This window comes from Micropterus salmoides, unplaced genomic scaffold (genome assembly GCF_014851395.1).
Source record: "Micropterus salmoides isolate LMB-PRFRI ecotype aquatic unplaced genomic scaffold, ASM1485139v1 Ms_hic_scaffold_14, whole genome shotgun sequence".
NCBI lineage: Eukaryota > Metazoa > Chordata > Actinopteri > Centrarchiformes > Centrarchidae > Micropterus > Micropterus salmoides.
In genome coordinates this window covers 13,891,171-13,912,957 of record NW_024040485.1, presented here as the reverse complement: position 1 = coordinate 13,912,957, position 21,787 = coordinate 13,891,171, and the positions used below count along the sequence as shown (strand labels likewise).

Here is a 21,787-nt window from a genome sequence, read left to right as displayed (position 1 = left end):
CTACAGCTTTTGGCATAAGGTTTGTGCTTTTTTTGAACTTTTTCTTGAAGTTACCACTGCCAAGGAGGTTTCGGTCCCGGTCCAGTTTATTTGGTTATCTCAAATAGTAAACACATTTTAATGAATGACATTTGGTGGAGTTACAGTAGGACATCAGCCAAGGAGCCAATGATTTGATTTAGTTGCTGATCCAGAGAAAGCTTTAACACTGGGATATTGCATTTTTGAACATTTTCATCATTTCCTCATTAAAGCATTGTATCCTGACTGTCATTGTCTTTACTTTACTGATAAATATGTTGCATGGATCCCTTGATTGTCACTGTGTATATAGTTAAAATAAAATCAGAGCATTGTGTTGCCTTGGCAGTGCAGTTTAGTTTTTTAATTAAATGTATGCATTTAAAGCCTGTCAAACAACAATACAAGGTGCAGCATGCATGCATTATAAAGTATGTAGTAATTATAAGGTATGACCAACTCCTCACGTGCAATCCTTTTCTGGCATGAATTAAGTGACGGAGTGGGTGTTGAGTCAGTGTTTAGTGCAGACACACAATGACAGCCCCATTGGTAATGTTAGAGCTGTTCCAATCAATATTCTTACATTAACAATGGATGAAAAGGCAACATGTAATGTGAAAGGGGGCATCTGCAGTGATTAACCCACTGAAAATGATCACCCTGCTGTTCCCCTCAACTCTCTTGAGCATTTTAGCATCTTTCAGACCATTGTTTTAGCTTTATGGCCATTACTATTTTTATTCACCCCCATCGCTCACATCAACCTGGAAGCTGTTTTCTGTGAAAAATCTTCTGTGAAGAGTTTTTGCTTAGCTGTTGAACACAGAGAACTTTTTAGCAGCCAGATATTTCCCACTATTTGGACACATCAGATGGCTAGAAACACGATTCCAAATGTATGTTAATGTTGCTCCATGTCCTCTGGATGTGTTAACAGGCAACTGTTTGCTAACACGTTCCCCATATCATTTATAAGGTGCCAATAGATGTTGTATTTACTGTGTTTACCTAATACAGACCTAAGGTTTATGTACATAATATCTCCACTTTTGCATGCAAAGCAGTGCACATCAATAACTGTTAAAGCTGACTGTGTTTTTGTCTTTATTGAGACCTTATATAGCTTAAACCCGCAGTAACTGACTTTTTTGGCCACTTTGGGGCAGCAGAAACATGTTATTTTTTATTATAGCCGCTACATGGATCACGTGCCACATAGAAGCATAACATAAGACAGTAACTGAATGACATAAAGCTGAGAGAGGTATGCACAGAACTGATTTAAGGAGGGGAAGAATATAAGGAATGACAGCAGGTAAAGATGTGCAGAAGGTTAGATAAGGAGATGTCTATGACGGGGAAGAAGTGTGGATGATGAAGAGATTGTTGGGTGGTTAAAGAAAGCTGAGACAACAGGAGAGGATGGGTTAGCTAGTTATAGCCTATTTTAAGTACTCCTGACAGGCTGTTAGAAGTGTGGCTGAGGTATTTGCTTCCCTCCTAACATCATTTAACTTATTAACTTCATTTTAAATGAATGCTGCTCTGAGCGAATCAATTTCAATCGAAAAATACCTCAGGCCGGCATTCTGCAAATATACACCTCTCTCGATGAGTTGAAATGGATGCAGGAGAGCGCATTAATTATTTATACTGTTACAAAACGCATGATAGGGAAGCTGCAGCAAAATAGAAGATGATGCCTCCTGCAAACGTAAGGAATCTGCTATGGCTGTGTTGACCAGAACTTGATGGTGTCTTTTAATAGTTTTAAAGATGTTATTGAGAATATGTACAGATGTAACCCCCTTTTGACTCTCCAGAGTGAGTTAGTGTCACTGAAATGTGTAATCGTTACAAGAAATCTACAAGATCAGGAGGGATGATGGCAGCCTAAAAGATTATGATGTGAGAAGGGTGAGAAGGGGGCAAGGTTTGATTCCTGTCAGCTGCAATAAGCTTAATGGGAACTATGAATGAGTAATACTCTGGCCTTTCACAACAACATCTGTTTAGGTTTCGTTAAGAAAAGCTCTTAACCTGTAGCTTCTCCGCTTCTCAGTGGCTAAAAATAGATTATTGTGGTTGTACATTGCAGCTCAAGCTTTGTGTGTGCTGCTGTAACTAAATGGGATGCTAATTGGGAATTGCTGACATTTTGTACCAAATGTCACCGTTTCAGGAACTAGAGCAGCCTTGTTTTTAACACTCTGACCACACATGTGTGATGTCTCCACAGGGTTTTGACTGGGTCACAGTGTTTTTTCACCAATTAAATAGCATTGAATTCTTCTGAAGTTAAAAGATGGAGTTAAAAGGTAGCATCCTTAGATAAATTGATGTTACAAAAGAGATAAGAATGCGGGTGTGTGATAGAGTCCACTAAATTGATTTGCCTCTGTGGTGTATCCCTGTCTGATCCATCCTCCGCTACCCTTTGTGGGATAAGGTCTTACTTCCCAAATGAAACCGGATATCTTGAATTCAATGTGCCCTCTAAGATCTCAATGAGGATTGGTTGATGTAACAGTCCATCACTAATTTCCAGCTCCATATATCCCTTCCCCTCCCTCGGGCGCAAAGAAGAAATTAGACCCTGTCTCATCCAGCCTCCCTTGTACATTTAGTTTAGGTGAACCTTCCTGTAAGCACCAGTACCACTGCAGCAAGACCATATCCAGCAATCACAGAGCTTAACTTGGAAACCCTTTGGTGACAATGGGAGCCCCAGAGGAGGAAGCGCCACGTCCGCCGTCAGACATTACAGTGTTTGGGGCCAACTGTACCCTCCATGGCCTCAGCCACATCTTCCTGCCTGGTGGAGTGACCATTCGACGGCTCCTTTGGGCTGCCGCATTCACCTCCTCCCTTTCTATCTTCCTCTTACAAGTGGCCGACCGTGTGATTGAGTACTACCAGTACCCCCATGTCACCATTCTGGATGAAATGGACAGCCCCTTCATGTTCTTCCCAGCCATCACCCTCTGCAACTACAACAGCTTCCGAAAGTCCCAGATCCGTAGGAATGACATCTTCTGGATGGCTGGGCTCTTGGGTGTGGAGCAAGGGGACTTTGATGACTTCATGGCTGCTTTGGGGCAGCCCACAGACAACAGCAAGTTTTTCCCCAGTAAGACCTTCAACATGCTGGAGTTTGTGCAGAGGACTAGCCACAACATAGATGAAATGTTGCTTGACTGCAAATATAGAGGCAAAGACTGTGGTCCAGAGAACTTTACGACAGTAAGTATACCTCTTGTGTGTCTACCCTTGGGAGAAATTAGTGTAAACTGCATCAGAATCATTATAGGAAAAACACAGATCCTTAGGTAGTGAGCTGTGAGAGAGTGAAGAAGTACTATGTTAAATATTTAGACTAAATATGTCCTCAGAAAATCTAAAATTATGTATTAAATTAAAGAAAAATGTTACATATTTAATATAAAAACTTGAAAGAAAGATTTTAAAATATGTAGAGGCCTTGGGCAACAATGCTAACAACTGTGAGCTATTTAGTAATCATTATAATGCTACAGTTTGAATGCTTCATTCTGCCCACTGTGAAATGAAATATATATATATATAGTCAGTTTAGGTTTATGAACACCAGGAGACATTACAGCAGAGATCTGTTGTAAGAAAGTGGTTTTATTTTTATAAAATGAGCATTGTCATGATGAGACATACACATCCATATCAGATATCATTAGGGAAAGAGATGTCATTTTTATTCAAATTATGTTTTCATTTCTTAATTGTTTTTTCAGTAATGGTCCCATAATTCTCCATTTTTAAATAATTAATGACATGTTTGTGGACAGATTAAGCAGCTCAAGGGGGAACAACAGGTATGGGGGTGTAAGACCGGAAAAATTTCTGATGAATACTAATAAAGCGGCGTTTAATCTCTGTTTACAAGAGCTGATATCAAAAGCAGAAAAATATTTCCCATGCCTCCTATGGCGATGTTAATATTTATACTATGTCCGATTCTTCATTTTGTGACAATTATTAGTAGTAATTTTCCTTGAAGGAGAAGTTAGTTACTTCCTTAAAAATGTCCTCAGAAAGATGTAAACTACTGAGGTGCCATATGGTTCACCAAATCTCTGCTGACATCATGCATTATGAAGCAAACATATGCTGTTTTCAAGACCAGTAGAGTTTTTAATACGTTATTGTTTTTCCTTGTAAATACTTCATCTTCATAGTAGCAGTGGCACCAAATGTTACAGTGTTTTGTGTCATCGCACAAAATCGAAAAAATCATGTCACCAAAACAGAACAGTGTCGCTTTTGCAGCGAAAGGTAATTTTTCTTAACTCGTCTGCCTTCATTTTTTTTTTATCTCATTTTTCCTACCCTCAATTTTCAGGCCTCTTCCAAAGAGATACAATCATGTCAGCAGAATTTGGATGGAACTTAATCGTCCTGCTGCAGAGACAGGGGAAGGATTGTATTTCGATGAAATGGGCCATTGATTTGAGTGATGAAAGTCTAGCGCCAAGATGCACTTGTCATGCTGCACAATTTCTTTGAGAACCAGCAGCAGTGAAAGCGAGGCAAATTATTTATACTAATTACTTAGTAGTTCTACAGTGGCAATTATATTATTTTGTGTTAGAGACAATGGTTTAAATCGAAAGATGAGGTTTGACTCTTCAACCCACAACAAACCTGACATCTACTACAAGAAGAGCTTCAGACTTCAAACATGAAAATGGCGCACCAGATTTGAGTTGCAGCTCCAACAACAAAACAGCACATGTAAACTACACTAATAAAGGCAGATTTTGATATCACTGTGGTCAGTAAGGTGACCTTGGCTCTTTTACATCCCCATGCACAAAGGGCAAATTTCAGCTAAATGTGAGAAACTGGAGATGCTCTGAGGGCCTATGTATAGAAGGGACTAATTAAAGATTCATGGAGCTGCCTGAATTCCGCCTCTTCGGCCTGCTGATCTTACTGTGGGAGACTCAGAGGCAGGTCCTCTCAGAGATGATGAGATGTGTTGGAATTGAGATTACCCATTATATACTTCAGCAGCTTCACCGTGAGATGATTCATGCAGGGTCTAGACAACATCTAACAATTAGCTCTCTGAATGTGGAAAAATCTGAGAAAATATATGCATAGAATCTTTCAAATGCCTCCACTGATATATTATACTTTGAGTGTTATGCATTTTGATATGGCACTAAAATGGCAGAACATTAGAATAAATAGGCTATTATAATTTAAAATCCGTAGAGTACTACTTTGCTCTCCTAGAATTTAACATGTTACCTTTACGATACTTTCTAGTAGTTTTAGTATCCCTTTTGTATGCGTTTGAGTACTAGGCATTTGTGTTCGTGTGTGTGTGTGTGTGTGTGTGTGTGTGTGATATGCATTTTTGTGTCAAAGTCAGACAAAGAAACAGTGGCTGAAGAAACTCAAGCACGCCTATACAGTGACAGGAAAGACCAGATGTTTCAACTAATGAGCTAGATTTGGGTGCAGTGGTATTGAGAAATCTTGGAGAGGAAATATCAGGGCCCAAAAGTGCAATTATTCCCTCTGCATAGAGTAATGAAATATTTTTTGGGGGGAAGGATGCTGTAATTCACTGGAGGAGAACGAGTCTCAGATATTAAAAGGCTGGCAGATGGTAGATGCTGGAAATTTTCTACCCAGTGCTATAAATATATACAGGAACATAGCCTTGAATGTCCCTGTATCAATCTGTGAGTGAACCGTGGTGATAGGCTTTGTTCAGATTACACTGAAGGATGTTTGTGCTTCAGCAAGACTTCATATGTATGTCAGACAGTGTATATCACTCAACATTATGTTATAGAAAACATTTTCAGATTTCAACGCAACTGATTGGCCAAATAACTTTCTTTAGTGGAGGCTTCATTTCATTATCAAAATGAATCTCATCCCTCCCTCGTGTTGCCTTACACACTGTCTGTGAACTGGTGTGTGATTGATTGCCTCATTAATACTCAAAAGCGCGAGCGCCCCAACACAGCCTAACTCCCTGCTCTGGATTAAACCTGCATGATTGGGTCTGACTGAATAAATCATCTGTCAGTGTGTATATGCAGGATGCATGCCGAAGTTGCTGTAATATAATTTCAATCGAACACCAGCTCAGCGCCTTAGCTGGCTTGCGCTAATGCGGCGGCTTGATTCTAACATGTTTATCCTTTTACTGTTGATCTTGTGTGTTGTGATTGAGCTTCCTGTTGAAATATCAGCTAGGGTTGAAACCAAAGCCGGAGCTGTTTTAATATTACATTATGGTCTGTCTGTGGTGTCTGCCAAACCAGAACCAGGATGTGGTGTTTTACTTCATCCACAATAGTATTGTCTGGAGGCTGTAGTTGGCTTTGGAGGTCAAAGAAAGAGAAAAATGACTAAAGGAAGCAGAAGTCAGGATTGAGGGTTAAACCTTTTCAGAAACAATACGAGTCTAGCTGCAGACAGAGGCAGAAAATAGGCAGTGTGGGAGAAAGAAAAAAGAGACAGAAGAACAGTGGCTGATACAAGAGAGATAGGAAAAGCAAGAAATAGAGTTGCTAGAGCTAAGACAAAGTGGAAAAAAGAGACAGGAGGAAACAGGAAAAGGAGGCTGTGATGTGCTTAGATTGAAGTGGGACTGGGACTCGGCTGAGGACTGACACCATCATTGTGATTCAGCCAGCTTTGGAGCCGAGCCAGCGCCAAGATGCACAACTGGAAGCATTAGAAGAGATGAAGGGAAGAGGTGTGTGAAGGAGCACGAAATTACAGTGCTGGCTGGAGCATGAAAAGGGAGGGAAGAGATAAAATAAAGCTCCACAGTGCAAACATTGAAATAAACAAATCTGAGGCAGTGAGTATAGATGACGGGCCAGATAGCAAATACCTAATGTGTTTGTTCCATTACTCAGTGTCAGTAAAGGCTAGTGTGGGAGCCACTGTTACTGTAAGTGCAGTATTGGCAGTCCGATCAATGGCACTGAAGAGGAATAGTGAAGGAATTCATAGTGGGACACTGCACAGGGACGCTTTTTGCTGACTTGCACATTGGAGAACAGACACTACCAGAGGCAGACATTGAAGGTGCCAGTTGACAGAACCTCTTAAGATAATTAGCTTGTTAGGTGGAGAGACCAGACACAAGTATGGCTCAGTCCAAAACCAATAGTGCCACATTATGTTCTGATTACCAGCCTGCTGGCATCGAGTGATATCCGAACAAAAGCATGTTAATATCATCATATTTTCGTATTAGATAATGATAGGGCAAAACATGGCTCATGGTTTCATATCACATGTGCTTTTGATCTTTGATTATCACACATGCTCATATTTAACTTTTGTTTCCACTAATGGCCTCAGGGATCTATATCCTGCTCTCTTAGCCAATGAACGCAATGCCTTGCACTAAAGTATTGTATTGCTATCTTCTTTCAAGTAAACTGAGATTCCCCTTGGTACCACAAGACTACAGGGGAAGCCAGGTATGACACATTGTTGGAAACAGCAAATTATTATATACTGTATAGCCAATTATATATTATAAGTATGAGTAATGAGTCAGTCTGTGGTTTGTTCATTTTTATAGCGGGGATGGCCCAATAAGAACACAACCATTACTACACGTAGGTACTTTGATCATGAAGGTGAAAATACACTGTAGAACATATAGGCTACAATATAGTATAGAACTGAGTATTTATACTATATAGTTTAGAGAATATTACAAATTCCAGACTGACAGAAGACCAACATTTATTAATTTTGTTAGGCTGCTGATATTTCAGAGTCATGGTTGTTGCCATAGATTCTAACTTGCACAAACCTCAGTCAGTTAAAGGTGGTGGTATGCGATTCTGGAGAAATCCAATAAATCAAATACTATGATATAGAGCAAACAACGCTAAAGTAATGTAACTAACGTTAGCTAAGTTGTGACTTAGCAGACTGTTGCTGTTTGCTGCTGCGAAGCAAACGAGAGGACGAGACAGTCCCAGAGCCAGCACACCAGGTCAACGATATTCACAACTCTCCTGCTACTATTGCTAACACCACAGAAACAACGTATCTTGCCAAACTAGAAAGTAAGCTGAATGTCGGTGGGCAAGTCATTTAAGGGCAGAGATAGGGACCCGAGTTTGAGACTCGGACTCGAGTCCATCTTAAGTCGCACACACAGTGACTTCAGACTCGACTTTAGACTCCTCGAAAGACTTCAGACTTGACTCAGACTCGAGGTGCAGGACTTGTGAACAATGTTTATTTTTAGGGAAACATCTGATGAGCTTGCTGTTATTCCCCTCCCTCTGTTACCTATAACCAGCCGATGTAATACGTAGTATCAGGACAACAAACACCGCAGCTGCTGTGCCATTATATCATTAACTTTGGCTTTAAAACTTCATACAACTAGGCCCAAACAAAGAAGTGCTAAACGCAAAATAGGTTAGTACAGAAGCCCTAAGCGGCCATCGATTCATATCTTTATTTTACTCCGTTTTCCCGTGATAACAGGATAATTATCTCAAGATAACGACTGTTGTTTTCTCATGATCTCGAGATAACTAAACAGTAGTTTACACTGTTAACACATGGGTTGACAAGAACGTTTGTTAATGGTAATTTCAACGTGCCTTCAGTTTCACTGATTAGCTCAGTTGGTAAGGCACGGGACTCAGTCATAAGATTATAAGTTCGATCCTCATAGGGGGACTCTTTTTTTTTATCTCTTTCATATTCATCTCCAACAAAGTTGTTATGAAGGTGACTGATTCATATGCTCACAATTAAGCACGTGCTGGAGTGTGCGCATCCCAGCGATTGGTCCACATTCATCAACCTATGGATTTTTCATTTCCCCATCATTCCCAGGCAGAGGAAATTCATCCACTTCTCATTCAGGGGAATCCATTTAACTACACATTTCCTGACGGCTATTTCAGGACCTTTGAAATAGCCGTCGGGAAATGTGACTGGATTCCCCTGAATCTCTTCATAACAACTTTGTTGAAGAGAATGATTAAAAACACAAAGAAGAATAAAGACTTTGCTGAGAGCAGGAGTTGAACCTACTATCCTTAGGATGCAGGGTCTGGGCCCTACCAACTGAGCTAATTACCAACTCAGCAGGTTGCTGACTCAGAAAATTACTGCAAAATTATCAAAAAGTAAGGCACTGGCCGACCCCTGTATTCAGCTATGGTTCGTTATCTCGAGATCACAAGATAATTATCCCGTTATCACGGGAAAACAGAGTAAAATAAAGATATGAATCGATGGCCACTTAGGGCTTCCGTAGGTTAGGAACCTGAGCTTAGTAAACATGTTTAGCTCAGCATTGACCATCTAACGTTAGCTTGCTTCTTCCTTTAGCTGCGACCTACGGGAGGTTAACTCCAACTGTCCTTCTTATGAAAAGACGAATGAATGTTTGTTTACTTGCCAAACTTGTGGTGGTCGATTAACGTAATCATTTAGGTCCCACCGCCATCACGTTAATTATTAACGACGGCTACAAACAGGTTACAGGTTTATTGTTGATCATGTAACGTTACAGTTTTATTTAGTTATAACGTTACACTGAGTTTGACAGTCTGGGGGTGTGTTGACTTACAGTAGTTAATAAGCTGTCAGTAATTGCATTGCAAATTACATGATTGTGCTCTGTAAGGGAAAAACAGGTTGCAGTTACAGAATTCCTTTTAGCTATGCAGTTTTATAAGCAGCCTGGATTGAACGCAGCAGGTGATACAACATTCATTATAACCACGAGTGACTTGAGACTTGACTTGGACTCTAGCTCAAAGACTTGTTAGCATCCCTGATTTAACATTACCTGACACACAAATCATGGCTAGAACGGCTGGAATAGTGTTGTGTGGCAGGGTCCGAGCCACTTTGTTTCACATTTACAGTGCCCGGGCTGTGTGCAAACACCGGGTTTTATTTCAGTGCACACACAGAACGGACAGCTAGCGGACTGTGAGGAGATGTTTGCTGAATTTGAAAAAAGGATGTGTATGAGATTAGAATCACATACCTCACCTTTAAAGGACACACACATTCAACTAAACATCCGCTCTGCCCCTGCACTCTCACTCTCCCACTCTGGATGGAGGAGGGGAGAGTGGCAGGTTAACAAGAGAGATTCGTGTGATCAATTTGATAACAAGGGGGATGCCCCCCACTCCATCCCCACACAAAATGACTACTGAATGTAATACAATTTTAAGTGTTAAAAAATCCTTTACATTTAGCTTATGTAATGACATTTCGTGGAATGTTGGAAAGAGAAGGAGAAACTCTCGATGCAATGTTGTTACTCTATGGCACTTTTAGGCAGTTGGCAAGTGCTTACTTTGCTTAATTTCTGGGCAAGCAGGCAAAATGGATTCAGGAATGGATAGCAAAAGCCTGCAGCTGAGTAAACAAGATGAGAACATGCAAAAAAAAAAAAACAACCAAACAAACAAGATTATCCTTGCAAATGAAAGTACCGGTGAGGAAATATGTGAGTGAGTTTATCAAAGTGTGACTGTGGGCTGCAGACTGAAAGCTTGAGTGACAGTGCTTTTTTTTTTGTTGGATTCTGCCTGGAATGGAACAAGGGAACAAGACGGCAGGCATAGCCAGCAGCATCTGTTTTTTATTGATACAGACTGCAGCTGCCCCCCACCTGGTCTGCCAGGGTGGAATATACTGTATATGGGCTGTGTTTACAATGTTTACAATCCCTGTAGATTTCAAATAAGCAACACTAAGTCCTATATTTTCCTTTAAAGAACATGAAAATGTACAGTGAATATATTCTCCTCCAGAACAGCTTTGGGGTATATTTATTAATTTTTCTCACAAAGTACATGCCGGTATGTCTCCCTTTTGATGTATTTTATATGAGGTATTTCAAAGTATAAGCCCCTCTTAGCTAAAAATCCATTCTTGCTTCCCTTGCATTACTCGTGCAGCATACAGAGTGGCTGTGTTGCTTTTCAAGGCAGTAAGAGGTTAGTTTCATTTAGAGGCAGGCCACAAGATGTCTCCCTCTGCTAAAGAAGCTGCCCGTCCACCAGAGTGACATCCCTGATTGCAAATGTTTTGGCTCTGACCGTCTGTCTCTTCCAGATTTGCATTTGGTTGGGCATCTTAAATCACATTGTAACACAGTGACTTTTCTGCCTTTCTCTGGCCTTTATTTTAGGTCTGGAAATACTCAGGGAGACGTGTTGTGAAGTTTTCATGTGAATCTGAGTGTGACATGCTGCATATCAAGTAACTCCATGAGGAATCCTGACCTCATGGTTGAGAAACTCTGGTGTAATGCTGCATATGTGGAATATTTCCTTAAAATTCAACAAATCAGCTTTATTTATTCAAGCTTTAAATATTACAGATCGTGTGTGTGTGTGTGTATGTATGTATGTATGTATGTATGTATATATATATATATATATATATATATATATAGTATATGTATATGTATATGTATGTGTATGTATATATATATATATATATATATGTATATGTATATATATGTGTGTATGTATATATATATATATATATATATATATATATATATATATATATATATATATATATATATATGTATATATATATGAAGTACATTCAAACTTAAATTTATTAAATAGATAAACTAAATATATTGCAGTAACATTACTGTCAATACAGCACAAAGCCAACAAAAGGAAGATTTCTATGTCGAGCTGAAATGATTAGTCAGGTTTGGTGATTGAGAGGAAGTAATAATTACCTCATTTATTTTAACATATATAATATTAAAGTGAATATATTTGGGTTTGCGGCTGATGGTCGGATAAAAGGAATTTTAAATAGTCACCTTGGAAATGGTATTTTCCTTTCTTTTCTGTCAATATTATTTAAAAACTGATTTACCAAGAAAACAATTGACATACTAATTGAAAATGAAAAAAATCATTAATTGCAGCTGTAATTCTATGTATGTTCAGTTAGCAGTCACTTATAGCAGCAGCTAACAATAATTGTCATTACTCATCAACTATTCTCTCAGTTAACTATGTAGGTACCAATTCCGTGCTGCCTGCCAGATCTGCACATGCTCAAAAATGGTCCTGTCTGTCCTACCACAAATGTGTCTGTTGATAATTACTCGTGTGGTGTTGTCTCTTCTCATCTTAGGGTGTCAAATACTGACACTTTCAGAAAGGCTGGCAAAGTGCAATTTGATGCAAAAGGTACCCTTCAGCGTCCGTATAAAACGTCCTGTCTAGACCGGAGGCGCTAGTAGCTAGCTAGGTTGCTAGCTATGTTAGTATAAAAGGCGTTGAAAGCTTCCCAAAGCACCTTACCCTTACTCTAACCATCACAGGGGTGTGTGCCTAAAGTCAGCGAATGTATGCATGTCGACTGGCTAACCCTACAGCTGTATGCATCGGCCGTCTAGCAGGTAGGGTTAGCCTCCTTTGTGTTGCTACATTACGTTAGATTGTTGTCATTATTAGAAATTAAAAATGTACTGTTGAATAAGGTTTTTCATATCAAAAGTATATTCCTATTACACCACAGTGAACAGTTTCATCTCCACCGATTAAAAAACATTTTGTTATCTTGATTTGAAAGATTTAGTTGGATCATTTTGAATAGGCAGATTTGCGGTAAGCTTCTTTTGACAGAACCACTTTTGCACGGATTTGGCACTGACAAACTAATCAGTTGGCTTACAAAATGTCAGAAATTTGATAAAATCATTATTTCTATTGTAACATTTTGACTTGTTTTCTCTGTCCACCAGCCCCAAATCCCAAGAAATTGTCTTTACTATCATAAAAGATTAAGAAACACATGAAATATTCACAATTGAGCTATAACCAATTGATTTTTGGCTATTTTACTTTAAAAAAAACACTTAAATATTTAATCACATATCAACATAGTTCATTTGTGTCAGTCTACTTATCAACTAATCAGTTTAGCTCTACAGTAACTGGACAGTAATGTTGGATATGGATTTTTATTCCTTTTTCATCTTCGTCTCTGCCCTGAGCCAAGTGTGTTTCTGATGTGCATCTAATGGCTGCCAGTATTTCATTTGGTGTTGAACATTCTCACTGGCCCTTGAAGGAGCTCTTTCCTTTCCTCAGTCAAAACTCTGCTCCTCCTCTAATGAGACCTCTGGGGCTCAAGTTGGCTTTGACATAAAAGAGGATAGTTAATGTCATTCCCTGACAGTCTCAGGGATCACTGAGCTGGTCTTAAAGCTGGGCAATAAATGTGCCAATTTGAAAGATACATTTTTCAAATAGTTCTACTTTTCCTTTCCATCAAACAGCAATCAGCTAATTATTGCAACGTGTTTGATTACACCATGATCCTCTAATTACATGCTTGAATACTGAGACAAAGATGAAATGTGTTTACATCCCCAGAAAGATAACAATTGAAATGTGTGAGCAGCAGAAATGTGTTTTCAATAAGGAGGATAGCCTTTTTGTAGAGAAATAAAAACCATTGACTTTTGCCTGAAGTGCTTTACATTGATTGTGATTGCAGCCTGGTCTTGGAGGGTATATTTTAATTACATGAATTATTTTGTGATATTATTTCACAAATAAACAAAAGTTTTTAAAAGTTAGAGTCATACTCAAGTGTAAGCCATATTATCAATAGTTCTAAGATACTGCAGGGCTGTGCAGAAACCTGATTGCAATGTGTTACACCATATCTGAAATCTCAAAGTCAGGAATACTGTACATTCCAAGATACACAGTTCACTGCCCTGTGCTTTCATTTCAACCCCAGCACATCACTGATTCTGTTGAAAACAAAAACATATACTGTTAAGACTTCATTCTAGTAGTCCAATTTAAAGCTGCAATTATCAATATTTTTTATATTAACAGTGGGGAAAATGACTGTGTGTGATGTGATAAGAGTGACTTGTAGTGACGAACCCATGGAGAATTATCACCTGACAGTTTCTCTCATCTCTATGGGGTGTTAGAGTGTATTTCAATGTTCATTGTTTTGATTTTATAGCTGTTTTGGGTTTTGGGATGCAGAGCTGTTCACATCAATCACTCTGAATGGTCACTGTGTTCTCTATTTTGGCCTACCAAATAAGTAATCTGTATCAGTTGGATGTGTAAATAACCAATTACTTGACTGATTGTTTCAACTTTAATAGTAACCTTTGTGTAATCGCATAATCTCAGTGAGATGAAGATCTTTGCAAGGGAGACTTGAGTGCAGTACAAAAGATATATACAGAGAGAAGACATAAAACACAAAAGCACAAACAGTACCAGTAGAAAACATGCAGCGCCTCTAAGCTCCAAAGTCAGATGTTTAAAATGTAAAATTAAAGAAAGTAAGTGATGAGTCTAATCGAAATTTGCATATTTGGTGTTTGAATGTAGCACACAGAAAAGGGCTGAAATAAAAGTCCATTGGTAGAGAGTCGCTGTCAAAGACAGAAACACATATTGAAAAGAGTAATGATAATTGTCATGCATTGCTTCTGTGTAACCTCTGGAGCTGGGAGTAATGAAATTGAGCTTTGGACCAAACTGCTGACAGGGGATGATTCAGAGACCAGCAGAGCCGTCCGCCTTTGCGCCTCCACTGATCTTATATGGGACAAATGAGCTCAAGCAATTAACTCTCCAGTTAAATGTTCCTCATGTCTACTGACATGTTTCCAAAGAAACCAAGAAAAAAGGAAATCAATGCAGCTTGTCAATAAGTAGAGAAACCAGGCAGTCAGCTATAGCTCAGATAAGGTGGTATTGTTGGAGTTATTAACTTGCCTGTCATTCATGCAGCAGTAGTATTTTTCTCCTTTTTGTTTTGCTTTGTTATTGGGTCTGAAACGGAGTTATCCCTGTTAATGCCAAAATAGAGGCTATTGTTCACTTTGATGGGATCTTTCCCTAACAAAAAGCGAATCCCTAATTCTACAATTAAAAAAAGCCTATCCGGTTGTTTCTGAGAATAAAAAGGTTTGAGCATCAGGCTAAAAAGAAAGCAATGTCAGGCATCTGTCTCGGCGTTGTGCAAACATGACATACAGTAGCTGTTGGGGGTGCCGGATCCAGGCAATTAATTTAGTTGTTTTGCTGCCCAAAAGCCATGAAAGCACACGAAGGGAAAATAACTATTACCACAGTACTAAAGCTGTTACTTTGGTTTCCCTTTATTTTTCAGTATTCAGACAGTCATTAATGTTATCAGGCTGTTATTACAACACCCTTTTGAAAATCTTCTGCATAGTCTCCCCTCTCTCTCTTTGTTATGAATTAATAATTTTGGCTATAATTGAATTGGCTGATGACGAACATAAATGTTTAGAAATATTTATTAAATTAAGTTTTGCATCTTAGTTAAATAACAGATGTTCTGGTAGGAACACAGAGAAAATCCCAGTGCAGAATCACCCAAAGTCTACAGTTTGATCTTTTGAAATTTCTATTGAATGCAGTTACATTAAAATATCCTCCGTACTAAATGACAGAGTGGTCCTGACAAAGTTGATGTGTGATTTCTAAACCCTTGTTAACAATTACATTTCATGCTGTAACAACAAGCTTCTTTTCTTCTATTCACACTTTAACCTCAGTTTACTTCACTTAGATCACTTATTGTTGGTTTTGAATAAAGGAAAGCCTATTATTCCAGTGTAAGATTTTTACTGCAACACAGTATTCTAATCTAATAAAACAACTTATGTACATGAAAAATTATTTTTGACACCCATTTTCACTTAAAGAAATAATTTGATATTTAACTAACTTAAATTCATTGCTTTCTTGCCAAGGGTTAGATGAGAAGATTGAAACCACTTGTGTGTTAAGTATGAAGCTAGAGCGAGGAAAAGATTAGCTTAGCTTAGCATAAAGCCTTGAAAAGGGGACATAACTCCCATCTACCAAACACCTCTAAAGCTTACTCATCAACACATCATATCTTGTTTGTTTAATCCATTCTAAACTGAATTGTAAAAACACATTGTGGTTTTATGAGGTTTATGAGCTGGAAATATTTTTTGGTGGGCACAGTGACTTCCTGGAGTTTTTTTCCTGGAGCAAGGCTAGCTGTTTCATCCTGCTTCCAATCAATGCTAAGCTGCCTGCAAGCTCAAGCTTAATATTCATTCTACACAAATGAGAGAGAAGTTAATCTTCTCATCTCACTCTCAGAAAGAACAGGTTTATCCCTCAAAATGTCTAACTCTTTCTGTAAAGTGAAACTTTTTTCTACATTTTCATAACTATATGTTTTAAGATGAAATGCAGGACACTGAAACATAATCATTTGACGGATCTGTCGTGGCATCTGTTGACATTTCTGCATCGCTCCAGTCAGTGAGACTGGGACCCCGTGATGCCCATGAGTCAGTTTCACCCTTTTCTGTTGTATTTAAACTGGGTCAAATCGAATTATCTGCATCTAGTTCATTCTATCCAACATTCCAACTTGCAAATGGTACACTCTACACCGAGTATACTCATTAATCCAACATTTTCTCTATTTATCACTTTTCAGAATAATTTTTTATAACCATGTATCACCACAGCTGTGATCAGGTTTACTCAGCCAACACTCACATTACAGACTCCTGCTCAAATCAAAGATTCCAGCTAACATAATGAAAAAAACTGTCTTAAGTATAAAGCTGAGCTTTGTGCCAAGCAGAATCCTCTGATAGTCTCACATAAACAGAGCAAAGCACCTTTAATATCAGCCAAAGCCACATCTGCATGCAGCAAGACTTCAGCTCTCATTATACTGCATTTGTGAAATTCTATTTGAAACTAGCAGAAAAGATGCACTAGAAAATGTACTATAATGTATATATCTAACACATTTCGAAAGAGGATTTTTCTGTGTTTTTCTCCAACTAGCTGGCTCCCCTCAGTTATCAATTATATAGATATATTGATCCACAAGCAAGCTACAGATTCTTCAATATTAAAGAATTTCAGACTTCATCGTTTTTTTTTGTTGCAGAATTTCTTTATCATAATTATTTCTACTTTGATTGATACCTTCCCCCCGCCTCTCTATACCATTGGAGGTCTACTTCATCACTGGAGGAAAACAATTTCATCCACTGGCTCCACCTCATTCTCCATCCGACTGTAGAGAGAGTGTGTAGGGGGGCAACAAGCTTTATATTCCTTTCTGCAAACTGCAAGTCAACAGACTAAAGCGCATCTCTTCAATCTGTGGGAAAAGGGAGGAGTTGGGTTCTGGGCAGCTACTGCACAAAGGGAGAAACCACCGAAATCTGCAAGTATTGTCTGGCACTGGAGAGGGGAGATGGAGGAGTGAAAGATCTGAGCAACAGGGGTAAGCCTCTCCGGATTTTCAAAGTGATTGCCTCAGGGAGTGAAGTCGTCGCTTACATCTGCAATTATCACGTCCATTTATCTATTGATGAAGAACTGGTGATGGTTACGCATGATGTTTTTTGTTAATGGAGTGATTCAGCTGTTTTTCTCATAAAGGAATCATTATGTAAATCAATTTTACCTCCCCCAAGGAGCTCAGTTCCTTTGTTTATATCTTCACGACAAAGAATTTTTAAGCCTGAGCAGTGGGGCAGCTGCACATCAGGACTCCAGTCGCTTTTTACCTGGAATTTGTGATACATAAATCTGGAGATGGTTGAGGAGACAGCCACTGTGTGTAAATTGGGGATGTCTAGGGTGGGCTACTAAGAAACAGCATTTGGTAAAGAAGCGCCTTCCTTGACACAAGCAATTATGGATGAAGCACCCACATCCGAATCCGTCGCCCTGGGGCCACACACACAAAATGATGCCCACGAGACCCCTCTCCAAAACACAGAGTCCAGCTCGCTTAAACCAACATGGAAAGAGATCACGGTGGATTTCATAATGAGGACCAAGATCCATGGTTTAAAGTTTGTCTTCTCTCCGGACAAGTCGAAACCACAGCAAGCCATCTGGGTCATGGCCTTCTTCGTTTGTGTCGGACTCCTCATCACCTGGTCCGGGAATCGAATCCTGTACCTGATGTCCTATCCTGCTATCACAAAGATCTACATGGTGTGGGCTCACAACATGTCCTTCCCAGCGGTTACCTTCTGCAATAAAAATGTGTTCCGTGTGTCCACTTTGACCAAGGATGACCTGTATCACAGCGGCTACTGGATGGACCTCATGTATTCTAATCACACAGTGATGGAGAGGAGCATGTCCATCCTTAAAGACAGCCACAAGCAGGGTCTCCTCAGCCTGCTTGACTTCAACAACTACACTCCACCCCCTGATTATCGCATCAACACCACCGAGATGATGGGACGCCTCGGCCACCAGCTGGAGGACATGCTGCTGGTGTGCAGGTTCCGTGGGGAAACCTGCACCTACAAAAACTTCAGCACTGTATGTACAGAAAGAAAGGTGTTGTTTGTCAGGTGTGGATTTGAATGTTGTTTACAAGGTGTATTAATAATTCATGTAAGCATTTGACAATGCACCCCCCTGCAAGCATTAAGGTGTGGATGTTTCAAAGCTGCAAACAAGCCTGTCCTGGTTTTACCTCTCAGGCATGACAGCTTTTTCCTTATTAAACTTGATGTCTTCAAAAAGTCACTCAAGGAAACAAATACAATGTTACCTTCATGCTGTAGTGGAAAATCAATGTCATGTCATCATCAATGACTTCAGTGTCTACCTTACAGTTTTTGGAAGATTCTCATTCGGTTGTATTAACCCGGCCGAGTTCTTTAGTTTCCAGTTAACCTTTGACATCTTTGTGCTTTATAACCTGTGAGAACAGTATTAAAGAAGACACTTTTGCGAATTAATAATTCAGACATTGTAAATCTGTTCAAATAAAAATATTAGCTGCTCTAATTAAACATCTTGAGGGCATGTGGAGTATGTGGTATTGTTTCAAGAATGCGGCTGAGTTTCTCATTTAAAACACCAGATGTCTATTACACCCATTCGTTTTTGAGTTAGCACTGAATGCTGCACGGAGGAAGTGAATGACGTTTGGTGATATTTCAACACAAACTGGCAACTTATAACGTCATCAGGAAATGTTTGAAAGGCTCATTGTAGAATGTATGCATGCAGAGTGACTAATTTCTACAGCACTGAGAACAATTTTAATCTGGGAAGATGCTTGCAGATTTAAAACTCTAACCTGTCACTTGCATCACAATTAACCACTTGCCTTTGTAGATCTGAGCATCTAGATACCAGCCAGAAAAATCAACCATGAAACTGTAACTTCGGCTTGACTAGAGACAGCTTCCCTTTTAGTGTGCTTACATCTTAAGCAGGAGCGCCTGTTTTATTTAAAATAGTAATTCTTTGCACATGACTTATTGTATGGAAACCTCATTATATAGCCAGCAGGAGTAGGAGGACGAAGCGCCGTCTTATCTGTCTGAGGTGCACCTGAGTCTCCCTGATTCTGGACATGGGCCACTGATTCTGATCTCTTGAGATCAGCTTTACCATGCTGGTTGAGTTTTTGCCAATAGCCCTCTTACTGTGATTTCACCAGACTGGGAAGACTCAGAAAATTGACATCCCTTTCCTTTCAAGCATTTCTTGTTGTTAAGAAAGGCAGAAAAACATCACCTCAGCAGCCACAATCTATTGTCAGACTACAGTGTGCTGTATGACCTATTTCTGTTTGCCAAGTAAGGATATTTGGATAACCATGGCCATTAAAATAGGAAGTATGGCTCAATGCAGCAATTTTTTTTTTTAACTTTTAAAGTATGGGGTTTAATATGGAAGCAAATAAAAGTTTTATTTTAATTTTATGAGCAACTGAATAGCTAATTCTGAAAATCAGCCAATAATAATAGAAATTACCACAGATTTTATTGCGTTGAAAGATTTAACTTTGAAAACCATTTATCTGAATGTAGGTGGTTAGAAGTCCAGGAGACAAATTGAGCATTTTGGCTTAACTCGATTCTTGATATAAGAAAATTACCAGTTGACTTCAAGCAACTTTAGTATAGTTCTTTTAAATATATTAATTTATTTTATTTTTATTGGACACTTGAATTTTCTTTGTGAAGCCTAGAAAATTATTGAAAATTTTATTACAAATTTTATATAAGTTTATGAAATTGCACAACTTCACATTACCTGCTGGAAATTTCACAGAAGAGTAAGCGAACCATATAAATTTAGATTGGATGTTTTGGAAAGTAAAGTGAACCATTTCTGTGCAATAGATTCACTGGTATAACATTTTCAGTAGTGTTTACATTTCACAATCAGCTATTCAGTTTCTTATAATGTTCAAATTATTTTGGCCTTTCTTTGCTTCCATAGTTTTATGATGATTTATGGTTTGCAGTACAGCCACGTCTCTTTCCCATTCATCCCACTCTATAGGTGTTTGATGTGAACATAAACAAGCACATATTGTTGCATATGTAGCCTATTTGTGATAAACATGTGTGACTGTGTAAGCCATATGTAGGTGTTGTCACAAATGGTATAAAAACAATATGACATATGCTTCTAGCCATTCAACGCTGCATGTTTTTATATTGTGTTGAAATGCATGAGGAATAGATATTCTAGTTCCTCAGAGTGTTGCAAAACCAATCAATTCTAGTCTTATCTCAAATTGATAGCCGTTTTCAGAATGTTAAGCTTTCTTAGTCTTTACTCACATTTGTTGTCATGATACATATTTATTTTAGTTTTTTGGCAGATGATGGAGAATTTCCCAATCCCAGGGTAATCCATAAACTGGCTGAGGCAAAAGCTGAAAATAAATAACTCAATCCAACTGGATTAATTAAATCAGGAAGATATTTGGTGTGAGCAAACCTACTGTAGTAATTGCACATCAAACGTTAAGTACCGCTGAGCTTTATTGGCACAGGTTAAGTCTCTTAAGAAGTTGTAAGTCAAGACACACAAATGTCTCTTACAAACCCAATTTTGAGTTTGTTTGTGAGAGCTTCCAACTCAGATGTTTCTTATTTAGTGATGGCAAAATAGTACATTCACTCTAAGTTACTCAGGGGAAATTTGGAGTGAAATTGGGTAAAGATTGATAGCTACTGCTGCTGCTGCTGAGAAACACTCATTAATTCTTCAAATCAGAGCCAGGTGCCTGTTTAAAGCCGGAACTGCTTCCTCTGATAATCACAAACCATCTGCAATGATTAGCTGTCCTGCACAATTACAGGCTGACATGTAATACATCTCGAACAGGTGCAGAATCTACCACAGCACAATGGAAAGGATTTGACTTTTAATTTACTCTCCTGATTTTTCTGTGCTCTTTGTTTATTTTGTTTTTTTTTACAGATTTACACACGCTACGGAAAATGCTACACATTCAACTCGGGACTAGATGGCAACCCTTTGTTGACAACATTAAAAGGTGGCACTGGGAACGGCTTGGAGATCATGTTGGATATACAACAGGATGAATACCTGCCTGTTTGGGGAGAGACAGGTCAGTGCAGCTTTTGACATTTACAGTAACATTTTAACTTATGTTATATATATATATATATATATATAACCCTAAAAATCGCTCCATCTTGTTTGGTTACCCTGGAAATACCAACTACCCAAACCCATCTTTCGTCATTTTTATGTAGATGTATAGGCCTAGAGATAGATAACAAAATTCCAAGATTTACCCAGGTCCTCTCATTTACTTTACTGCTATATGTCTGCAGAATTTACACGACACAGAAGTGATGTATTAGGATTTTTAATAGCACATTATCTTG

At 38.8% G+C, this 21,787-nt stretch overlaps 1 protein-coding gene across 3 annotated transcripts in view; it reads left to right on the top strand.

The window, feature by feature from the left end:
- asic1c (acid-sensing (proton-gated) ion channel 1c) overlaps positions 1-21,787 on the top strand; it is a 103,163-nt gene that overhangs the window by 66,643 nt on the left and 14,733 nt on the right. For 2 of the 3 annotated variants that reach the window (XM_038717824.1, XM_038717823.1), the window contains exons 1-2: positions 17,175-18,437; positions 21,354-21,504. In XM_038717824.1, the coding sequence (XP_038573752.1) occupies positions 17,796-18,437; positions 21,354-21,504 (793 nt within the window). In that variant the 5' untranslated portion in view covers positions 17,175-17,795. Of the gene's footprint in view, positions 1-17,174; positions 18,438-21,353; positions 21,505-21,787 lie in introns of those variants that run through there. The other variant, XM_038717825.1, reaches the window with a different exon arrangement.